The sequence below is a fragment of the Papio anubis genome, chromosome 7 (assembly GCF_008728515.1).
Source record: "Papio anubis isolate 15944 chromosome 7, Panubis1.0, whole genome shotgun sequence".
Lineage (NCBI taxonomy): Eukaryota > Metazoa > Chordata > Mammalia > Primates > Cercopithecidae > Papio > Papio anubis.
Genome location: NC_044982.1, coordinates 125,103,425 through 125,115,775, shown reverse-complemented (window position 1 = coordinate 125,115,775; position 12,351 = coordinate 125,103,425). Strand labels below are relative to the sequence as shown.

Genomic DNA, 12,351 nt, shown 5'->3' with positions numbered 1-12,351 from the left:
TAGACTAACCAAGAAAAAAATGAGAAGATCCAAATAAATGAAATCAGAAACGAAAAAGGAGACATTACAACTGATACCACAGAAATACAAAGAATCATTAGAGACTATTATGAACAACCATATGCTAACAAACTGGAAAATCTAATGGAAATGGATAAACTCCTGGACATACACCACCAACCAAAATTGAACCATGAAGAAACAGAAAACCTGAACTAATTATAAGTAATAAGACTGAAGCAGTAATAAAACTTCTTCCATCAAAGGAAAGGCCAGAACCTGATGGCTTCTGATATAGTTCAAATATTTGCCCCTGCTCAAATTTCATGTGGAATTGTAAACTCCAATGCTGAAGGTGGGGCCTGGTGGGAAGTGTTTGAATCATGCCAGTGCTGTCTTCATGATAAGTGACTTCTAGTGAGATCTGGTCGTTTAAAAGGGTGTGGCACTTCCCCCCCTACCCCAGTTGCTCTTGTTCCTGCTTTTGTATTGTGATGTACCAGTCCCCACTCTGCCTTCTGCCATGACTGTAAGCTTTCTGAAGCCTCATCAGAAGCCAAGCAGATGCCTGATGCCACATTCCTGTACAGCCCGCAGAACCATGAGCCAATTAAACCTCTTTTCTTTATAATTTATACAGTCCATTTCCTCATAGCAATGCAAGAATGGCCTAATACAGCTTCACTACTGAATTCTACCAGATTTATATAAAGAACTAATATAAATTCTTCTAAAACACTTCCAGAGAAGTGAAAAGGAGAAAATTCTTCCAAACTCATTCTGAGTCCAGGATTACCCTGATGCCAAAACCAGACCAGGACACAACAATAAAACTACACAGCAATATTCCTCATGAACACAGATACAAAAATCCTTAACAAAATACTAGCAAATCAAATCCAACGATGTATAAAAAAAGATAATTCACCATGATCAAGTGGGATTTATTCCAGGGATGCGAGAATGATTCAACATACATAAATTAATATATGTGATATATCTCATGAATAGAATAATGGACAAAACCATATGATCATCTCAATAGACACAGAAAAGGCATTTGATACAATTCAACATCCTTTCATGATTAAAAAAAAATCCTCGGCTGGGCACAGTGGCTCTCGCCTGTAATCCCAGCACTTTGGGAAGCTAAGGAGGGAGGATCACGAGGTCAAGAGATTGAGACCATCCTGGCCAACATGGTGAAACCTCATCTCAACCAAAAATACAAAAATTAGCTAGGTGTGGCAGCATGTGCCTGTAATCCCAGATACCTGGAAGGCTGAGCCAGGAGAATCGCTTGAACCAGGGAGGCAGAGGTTGCAGTGAGCCGAGATTACGCCACTGCACTCTAGCCTGCGAGACAGAGCAAGACTCCATCTCACACAAAACAAAACAAAACAAAAACCCTCAACAAACTAGGTACAGAAGGAACACAACTCAATACCACAAAGGTCATATAGGACAAATACAGCTAACATCATTCCAAACACGGAAAAGCTGAATTTCTCCTAAAAAAATTGGAACAAGACAGGATGCCCACTCTTACCACTCTAATTCAACGTAGTACTAGAAGTACTATCCAGAGCAAACAGGCAAGAAAAAGACATAAAGGGTATCCAAACTGAAAAGGAGGAAGTCAAATTGTCCCTATATGAAAATGACATGATTGTATATGTGGAAAATCCTAAAACCGCCACCAAAAAATTCCTTAAATGAATTAAAAAATTTAGTAAAGTTGCAAGATACAAAAGCAACATACAAAAATTATTAGCCATGTGCCTGTAGTCCCAGCTACTCAGAAGGCTGAGGCAGAAGGATCACTTGAGCCTGAGAAGTGGAGGTTGCAGTAAGCCGAGATCATACACCACTGCACTCCAGCCTGGGTGACTGAGTGAGACCCTGTTTCAAAAAAAATAAATAAATAGGCCGGGCATACTGGCTCATGCCTACAATCCCAGCACTTTGGGAGGCCTAGGAGGGTGGATCACCTGAGGTCAGGAGTTTGAAAACAGCCTGGCCAACATGGTGAAACCCTGTCTCTACTAAAAATACAAAAATTAGACAGGCGTGGTGGTGGGCACCTGTAATGCCAGCTACTTGGGAGGCTGAGGCAGAAGAATTGCTTGAACCTGGGAGGCAGAGGTTGCAGTGAGCCAAAATCGCGCCACTGCATTCCAGCCTGGGCGACAGAGTGAGACTCAGTCTCAAAAAATAAAAATAAAATAAAAAATAAATAAATTAGTAGCATCTCCACATACCAATAACAAACTAGTGGAAAAAAATCAAGAAAAAATTCCATTTACAATAGCTACAAAAAAAAAAATACCTAGGAATAAATTCAACCAATGATATGAAAGATCTCTACGAGGGAAACTATAAAACACTGGTGAAGGAAACTAAAAAAGTAAAAAAAGAAAAAAAAAAGAAAAAAAGAGTGTGGGCTGGGGAGAGACATCCCTCATTCATAGATTGGAAGAATACTGTAAAAATATTCATAATACCAAAAGCAATATATAGCTTCAACACAATCCGTATCAGAATACCAATAACATTCTTCACAGAAATAGAAAAAACAATCCTAAAACTCTCATGAAATCACAGAAGACTCTGAATAGCCAAAGCAATCCTAAGCAAAAAGAACAAAGCAAGGCCTGGCATAATGGCTCACACCTGTAATCCCAGCACTTTGGGAGGCTGAGGCAGGTGGATCACTGGAGTCCAGGAGTTTGATGCCTGCCTGTGTAACATGGTGAAACCCTGCCTCTTCAAAAAATTAGCCAGGCATGGTGAGGGAGGCTGAGGTGGGAGGATCACCTCAGCCTGGGAGACTGAAGCTGTAGTGAGCTGTGATCACACCACTGCACTACAACTTGGGTAACACAGTAAGACTCTGTCTCAAGGGAGGAAAAAAAAAGAAAGAACACAGCTGGAGGCATCACCCACTAATCACGCACTACTTGATGTCAAAATATACTACACAAAGCTACAGTAACCAAACAGCATGTCACTGGCATAAATAGACAAACAGACCAAGGGAAGAGAGGAGAGAACTCAGAAATAAACCCATGTATTTAGAACCAGCTAATTTTCAACAAAGGTGCCAAGAATATTCAGTAGGGAAAGGATGGTCTGTTTAGAAAAATGAAACTAGACCCCTATCTCTAACTATACAAAAAAAAATCAAATTGAAGTGGATTAAAGACTTAGATGTAAGACCTGAAACTATGAAACTACTAGAAGAAAACACTGGGGAAATGCTTCATGACATTGGTCTGGGCAAAAATCTTTCAGGTAAGACCTCAAAAACACAGGCAACAGAAGTAAAAATAGACAAATGGAATTTCATCAAGCTAAGAAGCTTCTGCACAGCAAAGGAAACAACTGAGTGAAGAGACAACCAGTAGAACAAAAGAAAATATAATATATGCAAACCATGTATCTAAAAAGGGATTAATTAACAGCCAGGATAGATATGCAATTCAAACAACTCAATAGCAAAAAATAGTACCAATAATAATCTGATTTAAAAATGGGCAAATGATCTTCATAGTCATTATCAAATCAGTTTATCAAAAACATATGTGTACATCCATGTTTATTACAGCACTATTCATAATAGCAAAGATATGCAATTAACCTAAGTATCCATTAACAGATGAAAGGATAAAGAAAATGTGGTACATATACATAAGGAAATACTGTTCACCCATAAAAAAGAATGAAATTCATGCCTGTAATCCCAGCTCTCAGGAAGGCAGAGGCGGGAGGATAGTTTGAGCCCAGGAGTTTGGGACCTGACTGGGGAGTATAGCGAGACCCTGTGCTCCACAACAAGGAAAAAAAAAAAGAATGAAATTCGGTCATTTGCAGCAACACAGATGGAACTGGTGGCCTTTATGATAAGTGAAATAAGCTAGGCAGGGAAAGATAAATATCACATGTTCTTGCTCATGTGAAAACTTAAAAAGTTGATCTCATATAGAATGATGGTTACCAGAGGCTGGGAACGTTTGGGTGTGTGGAAGATGAAGAGAGTTTGGTTAAGGGGTACAAACATACAGTTAGAAGCAATAAATTCTAGTGTTGACAGCACAGCAGAGTGACTATAGTTAACAATAATTTATTGTATATTTCAAAATAGCCAGAAGAGCAAATTTGAAATGTTCTCAACACAAAGAAATGGTAAATGTTTGAGGTAATGCATATCTTAACCACCCAGACTTGATAATTACACATAGGTATACATGTATCAAAATATCACATACATCCCATAAACAGGTGTTATTATGTACCAATTTTAAAAATGAACTGCCGGCCAGGCGCGGTGGCTCAAGCCTGTAATCCCAGCACTTTGGGAGGCCGAGACAGGCGGATCACGAGGTCAGGAGATCGAGACCATCCTGGCTAACCTGGTGAAATCCCGTCTCTACTAAAAAATACAAAAAAAAAAACTAGCCGGGCGAAGTGGCGGGCGCCTGTAGTCCCAGCTACACGGGAGGCTGAGGGAAGAGAATGGCGTGAACCCGGGAGGCGGAGCTTGCAGTGAGCTGAGATCCGGACACTGCACCCCAACCTGGGGGAAAGGGGGGGACCTTTTTCCAAAAAAAAAAAAAAAAAAATTGAACTGCCTTCTAGGTATTTAACAAATTCATCGGCTTTCTCTGCCCATAAAATTTTGTTTTGACTACTGCATTGGTGAAGTTTCAATTATGGTCTTGTTAAGGCTAGACAGAGTGGTTCATGCCCAGCACTTTGGGCAGCCAAGGCGAGAGGATCACCTGGGGCCAAGAGTTCAAGACCAGCCTGGTCAACATAATGAGACTCCGTCCCTACAAAAAACTAAAACTATTAGCCAGTTATGGTGTCATGCGCCTATAGTCCCAGGTACTTGGGAGGCTGAGGTAGGAGGATCACTAGAGCCCAAGAATTTGAGGCTGCAGCGAGCTAAAATTGCACCACCACACTCTAGCCTCAGAATCAGAGCAAGAAATCTGTTTCCTTAAAAAAAAAAAGCGGGGGGGTGGGGTGGGGAATCTTGTCATTTTTTAATTTGAGGATTAGCTTCTCCTTTATAAGAGAGTGAAAGCAGAAGAGTCACTAGATCACAATAGCTGCTGGAAAGCCCAGATATGGCAGCCCAGACTTAAAAATTTAAGGCTATGTCAGAGACCCCCATTTTCCTGTCATTTACTGCAGAGAATCCTATTTTCCTGACATTTACCTACCCTCTAAACCCTCAATCCTCTTTCATTTGCTCCTGTCTTTGCTGACTCATTCCCCTCCCTCTCTTTTTCCTCCCACTTCAGCTGCATGCTTGTTTCTGGCTTATTCATCTTCTATTCAATTACCGAACATACACCAGGCTGTTGTCATGTGGTCAGCCCATACCTAGCTATGGAGTTATTCTCATACTGTCACTCTTCCTAATACAGATCTGTTTCGGTCACAGGCTCTTTCATATCTCTGCCCCAAACCTCTCATCCACCAAATCTTGTTCTTGTGTGCTAGAATACAAGCAAAAGTGAGAGCTATGCTGGACAACAGATTTGTGGACTGGGAAATTTTTTAATTGACAATGTATGTACCTTCCTAAGTAAAAGACCCTAAGGGAATACTGAAACCTAAAATAATTCCCATAATAAGAAAATGAAATTAAAACTTGCCTATGGTGACTATAATATAATTAACATAACAATGATTGAAGAAAATAAGAAAAATAGTTATAAGATTTTACAATTTGGTTTCTATAAGAAATGAAAAAATGATAGCTAACAGGAAGATAAAATGCTTATTCTCAGTTTCAAGGTTTTCACGGTCCCCTTTACTTTCTTGATTATCTTGGAGATATCAATTCTTAAGCATTAAGTCTTGAAAATACTGGTGGTAAAACGATAATCAACAAATGAAGCTTGAAAAGTGCAACCAGTCAGTAGAAAACAAAGTGGAATGGAAGGGAAAGAGTTAGCGGTCACACAAGGAAAAGCAGAGACAATGTGGAAGACCTCCAACCAGAACCACATTCACAATTATCCCGTGCTGTCATTTTTGTTCTACCTCTATATAATTAGAGAACTGGTATGAATTTCTAGATCAGGTGGTCAAGGTGAAACTGGGGTCCAAAAGGCCAAGATAATGATTAAGAGTTGGGTACTGAAGAAAATGGTCATAGTCCCAGGACAACAAAAAAGTGCCTATTTTTGGAAATTAATGTCTCAAGCTCTGGATATCACAGCAACAGGTATTCTTTAAATTCATAATCAATCATTTCTCCCAAATAATTTCATACATTTATTTTATAAGCAATGATTAATTCACCGAACAAACCTAAGTCACAAAGGGCTTTCTGTTTAAGTCTTCCTTGTCAGGAAATCCAAGTATTTTATAATTTATAGGACAGTAATGAACAATTACAGACAAAATACTAGTGAGTAAAAATACTAATTATGTTACTGTGGTCTTTGTGTGGCTTTGGCACAAAAGGTTGTTTATTTACAATGCTACAACATCACCTTGGTAATGAAAAGAGTGGCATATGTACGCTGGCTGCTCAAATATTAACTACCAATGAGTCATACTTGCAGCTGAGAACTTACTCTGAAAAAAATAGGGGGAAGAATGCTGTGCCTGTAAGTGAGAAACAACCTCTGGTGTTCATGCTCACATTTACAATGAGACATGGTGAAATCTTGTCTATTTTCTTGTCAATTATCTTCTTTCAAAATAAATTTCCTTTTTTGACCATCACAATGAATATTTTCATTAATAACATTGGTAAAAATCTAAAAAGGCAAGCTTATTAAATCTTCCTAACTTATTTCTGCCACTGAACTACTTACTGACTGCTTACTATGTGACAGAATGACATCACACTGGGCCTTAAGATACACTTGAGATACAAGGGTGAAGAAGACACAAGCCTTGTTTTCTTTTTTTCTTTTTTTTTTTTTTTTGAGACAGAGTCTCGCTCTGTCGCCCAGGCTGGAATGCAGTGGCCGGATCTCAGCTCACTGCAAGCTCCGCCTCCCAGGTTTAGGCCATTCTCCTGCCTCAGCCTACGGAGTAGCGGGGACTACAGGCGCCCACCACCTCCCCCGGCTAGTTTTTTGTATTTTTTAGTAGAGACGGTGTTTCACCATGTTAGCCAGGATGGTCTCGATCTCCTGACCTCGTGATCCGCCCGTCTTGGCCTCCCAAAGTGCTGGAATTACAGGCTTGAGCCACCACACCCGGCCAAGCCTTGTTTTCAAGGAGCTTATAATCTTATGGCGGGGAGTGGGAGAGAGTGGAACCAATATGCAATTACAATAAAAAAAAAAAGTCAATGCATAATCATCAATAGGATAATATAATCATGATTTAAAAAATATCCCAATGTTCTTCCTCATCTGGACTCTGGAAAAAATAAAATTAAAAATATGGCCAGGCACGGTGGCTCACGTCTGTAATCCCAGCACTTAGAGAGGCCGAGGCAGGTGGATCACAAGGTCAGGAGATCAAGACCATCCTGGCCAACATGGTGAAACCCCGTCTCTACTAAAAATACAAAAAAAACTAGCTGGGTGTGGTGGTGTGCGCCTGTAATCCCAGCTACTTGGGAGGCTGAGACAGAAGAATCGCTTGAACCCGGGAGGCAAAGATTGTAGTGAGCCGAGATCGCGCCACTGCACTCCAGCCTGGCGACAGAGCGAGATTCTATTTCAAAAAAAAAAAAAAAATATATATATATATATATACACACACACACACACACACATCTGTATACAGATATAGACATCTATCTATCTCCATCCCAGTGAGGTAATAATGGGATAAAATAAAATGACATTTCAGAGGTTTAGGAGCTCAAAATCAATTCTATAACTATAAAGTTCAGAAAGCCTTGATTGATGGCAGTTATGTTTTTAAAAAAAGATTTATAGGTTTTAGCTGAGTACAATTCCATAAAAGCACAAAAGTCAACTATGTGAAATGGCTGCTAAAAAACTACTGTATGTGGTTATCACTTCATAATGTATATCAAAAATCATGCTGTACATCTTAAAATATACAATTTTTATCAATTCTACCTGAATAAAGCTGAGGGAAGAAAAAGAAAGTGTAATTAAAAGAAATGTGTCCAGATCAAGGAGGACAGTAATCCCACTGTCTCCATGTCTACAGTTACTTGTGCTATTTTAAGAGGCTCACTCAAGAGGAGCATCAAAAAACTAGCCATATTGAATATGTATGTGCCCATGCTTGCTAGTGGAGCACCGATACTGAAGTATCTGTGTAAACCATGTTATGTAAAAAGGTGGATACCTGGCTTAAAAGAAGACTTAGAGGTGGATGGTAGAGAGGACAATGTATAACAACTGTGACAAATGTCTCTCAGCTGGTAGGAAAAAAAAAAAAAAGCCCCAACGGTGTTTCATAGAAATAAAAAAAAGGCAAATTTGGCCAGGCACGGTGGCTCATACCTATAATCCCAGCAATTTGAGAGGCCAAGATGGGTGGATCACGAGGTCAGGAGATCAAGACCATCCTGACTAACATGGTAAAAACCCGTCTCTACTAAAAAAATACAAAAAATTGGCCAGGAGTGGTGGCTCACGCCTGTAATCCGAGCACTTTGGGAGGCCAAGGCAGGAGGATCACGAGGTCAGGAGATCGAGACCATCCTGGCTAACACAGTGAAAACCTGTCTCTACTAAAAATACAAAACAAAAAAAAAAACTAGCCGGGCATGGTGGCGGGCGCCTGTAGTCCTAGCTACTCGGAAGGCTGAGGCAGGAGAAGGGCACGAACCTGGGAGGCGGGGCTTGCAGTGAGCCAAGATCATGCCACTGCACTCCAGCCTGATCGACAGAGTGAGACTCTGTCTCAAAAAAAAAAAAAAAAATTACCCGGGCATGGTGGCACATGCCTATAGTCCCACCTACTCAGGAGACTGAAGCAGGGGAATCACTTGAACCTGGAAGGCGGAAGTTGTAATGAGCCAAGATCGTGCCACTGCACTCCAGCCTGGTGACAGAGCAAGACTCCATCTAAATTTAAAAATAATAATAATAATAATAAAATAAATAAATAAATAAATGGCAAATTTGGGCCTAATATGAAGGACTTCAAATACATTGGACTTTCCCACATTAAATTAGCCTGAAGAGTGGTAAACTCTATGACTAGAAGAAAGTAGTCAAGCAGATTTAGATGACTATTAAGAAAATCCTGAAAGCAATTCTTACACTAGGAGGTAGGGGTATCGAGGGGATTTGAAACAGATAACTAAAGCTCTTCCTATCTTGGAAAAGTCTGTAGCTACCTTGTTAGTTGCAGGCAAGGATATTAAGATGATGTCCACTACAGCTCTTTTAAGAGTAGTGGGTGATCTCAAGAAGCAGAATAGAGGCCAGTAATCACCACTGAACTGCATATAAGACCTAGAAGGCTTTGTGATCTTTACATGTTTGTTAGAAAAGGTACAGGGAGACAGACTAACAACGGCCAGCCTACCTGACTATGAGTCAACAGCTGGCCTAACCAGTACAACAGAGCCCTCCTATTCCCACTCATGACAATGATGGATGTATCCGTCTCAGAGAGTCCAGTTTTTCCTTGCTGCTTAAGTGAAAGGCAATTTGTATAGTCACCTTTCCCTAATGCCCTCCCTATTTACTCCTTGTTTTAAGTGCACAGAGAATGCTGAAACTTCAAGGGCTTGCAATTTTCTGTATTTGGGGGGAGTACCAACCCAGCAGCATAGATGTTATTCCTACCCAACAAATTCATTAGATTTTTTGGCTCTATATTGAAAAGGGAAGATTGGTCTGATTTGGTGGATCTATTTGAAAGGGCTTACAGAGGAAATCCTGAAAACTGGCCTGTTCACTTCCCCACTTAAACTTCAAAGTTGGACTGGATTCAGCATGTTTTTACCCGACCCTTAGATTTATGAGACATACACAAACATGCTTATCATAAGTGGGCTGTGACAGTCTTTTCCCTAAAATTTATGAAACCTGGAATAACTTAACAACATTATGAAACCAGGAATATAAGAGGAACAACAATTAAAATGTAGTTCTGGGGCATCTGGGAAGATAAGCCTCAAGTTATGTATACATCCTGTGGACTCAGTTGCCAGTCTTAAATCTTATGCCAAAAACACTCCAATCAATTAACAAATATATACTGAGAGGTTACTGTGAGCAAGAACTCATACTAAGTTCAGTGAAAGACAAGTCCACTGTGGGCTCTCTGGGTTATGACTATAGCTGATTATTGCTATAGTCAGGGTATAATAAAACTTGAATAACACACAGTGACTCATATAATTCTAAATATTTTAGGAAGTAGAACTCAAATTCCTTCAGTAGTACCTTCAATAGGGTTACTTGAAATAGAAACCAACGGTATGATGGCTCATGCCTGTAATCCCAGCATTTTGGGAGGCTAAAGGCAGGAGGATCACTTGAGTCCAAGAGTTCAAGACCAACCTGGGCAACACGGCAAAACCCCATCTCTACTAAAAATACAGATAATTAGCCTGGTGTGGTGGTGCATGCCTACAGTCCCAGCTACTCAGGAGGCTGAGGCAGGAGAACTGCTTGAGCCTAGGAGGTCAAGGCTGCAGTGAGCTGTGATCCTGCCACTGCACTCCAGCCTGGGCGATGGGAGTGAGACCCTGTAGAAAGAAAAGAAAAGGAAAGGAAGAAGGAAAAGGAAAGGAAAGGAAACCAAGCTTTAGTCATTCACAGAAAACCTGTCACAGTGAAGGGGGCATAAAGCAGAGGAAATTCTACTAATGTCAAATAGTGAAAATAGCTCTGAAAGATTTCATCTTTTGAGAGATTTGTCCCTACAGGTAAACGTTAGCAAAATATTTTTCTGGAAGCCAGTAAGATACTTGAGAAATCAGAGCTTTTAGGTAAAAAAACAAACATTTTTTAAAGTGATTAACTTAATTTTTAAAAATTGCCAAAGGTCATAGGTTATTGCAATCATATGGATAGCTCTTGCAAATTAATGAGAACAATGGATAAAATGACAGTGCTGTAGTATTTCAGAATGTATATTTTAGTATGTCTTTAAAACAGATAAACCACCTCAATGCGGTAAAGTACATTTTGCAAATTACCAACATTTCCTCCTTTCTTTTGGTATAAGTAAAGAAATGAAAAGAGAATGAACTACTGAAAAGCAAATCCTTCACTCTATGTGTATTTGACAAGTGGAAAGCATCTGCAGGTTGGTCTGTGGGCACAGTCATAGCAACACAGTTCCCCTGTCAACTCAACTCCAGGAACCAGAGAGCAAGTAGCTTTGTGTCTGACTATGTTTATTTACCTATCCGGCAAGCAGGGGAGACAGATGGTTTGGTAAAAAGGGTAAACCAGACAAAAAAATTTGTATATTTTAGGGCTTCCAGCTAAGCTACATGCTAAGTAAGTGGAGAAGAAAGACTTGACTTACCTGCACTGCCAAGCTGTTTATAAAATCTGTACTCTAAATGAAGCTGTGGAGCACGTGATTTTATTGGTTCCTGAAATCCAAAAAGAAAAACTGATCAGATTTCAACAAATGGGATTTTTCCATTCTTAAAGTTTTGGAGTAAACAACGGTTAAGATCACCTAATGTTTTAGAGATGATATCCATATATGAGAGCCTTTTCTAACCACAATTTGTCTTAGACAGTACAGTTAAGAGAAGATGAAGGTGAATTACATACAACTCCTTCCATGGATAGTTAAATAAAAATAGACTTTGCATGAGCTATCATTCAAGGATACCTTTCTTGCAATGAAATATTCTCCTGATATGTATTTTCCCAGGAAACTTGATGCCAAACCTTTAAATAAAAAAAATACCAGAATGTATTTCCTGCTTGTTTTGTTCTGAATTTTTGGGAGGTTCACGGTTTTATTATTTTTAGAAAAATAATGCATGCTCAGAGAAAATTCCAATATACAAAAATTAGAAAGCAAAAATCATCTGTGATCCTGCCACTTTAAAGAGAGGCACTATTAACATTTTAGTGAATGCCTTTCTAAGTATTTATCTATATATGTATTTATATATAATATAGACTGATGAACTTAATTTTATATAAGTGAGATTATAATATATTTGCTGTTCATTAATGTGCTGTTGAATTCAACAATGTAGTAACATTTTCCCATGGCAGTAAATAAACGTGTATAACGTCTTGTTTTTTTTTTAAAGACAGGGTCTCGCGCACTGCAGTCGAAACCTCCCAGGTTCAAGTCATCCTCCTATCTTAGCCTCCCGAGCGGCTGCGACCACAAGTGTGTGCCATCACTCACAGCTAATTTTTATTTTTTTGTAGAGATAAGATCTTACTATGTTGC

The 12,351-nt window shown here is 39.5% G+C and overlaps 1 protein-coding gene across 14 annotated transcripts in view; it reads right to left on the bottom strand.

The window, feature by feature from the left end:
• The window catches only part of CSNK1G1 (casein kinase 1 gamma 1), a 211,031-nt gene that overhangs the window by 80,786 nt on the left and 117,894 nt on the right, over positions 1 to 12,351 (bottom strand). For all 14 annotated transcript variants that reach the window (XR_649202.3, XR_649206.3, XR_649204.3 and 11 more), the window contains exon 4: positions 11,455 to 11,524. Coding sequence is in view for 11 of the 14 variants with exons in the window: in XM_009210369.2 (XP_009208633.1) it covers positions 11,455 to 11,524 (70 nt within the window). In the remaining 3 variants the exon portion in view is untranslated. The remainder of the gene's footprint in view (positions 1 to 11,454; positions 11,525 to 12,351) is intronic.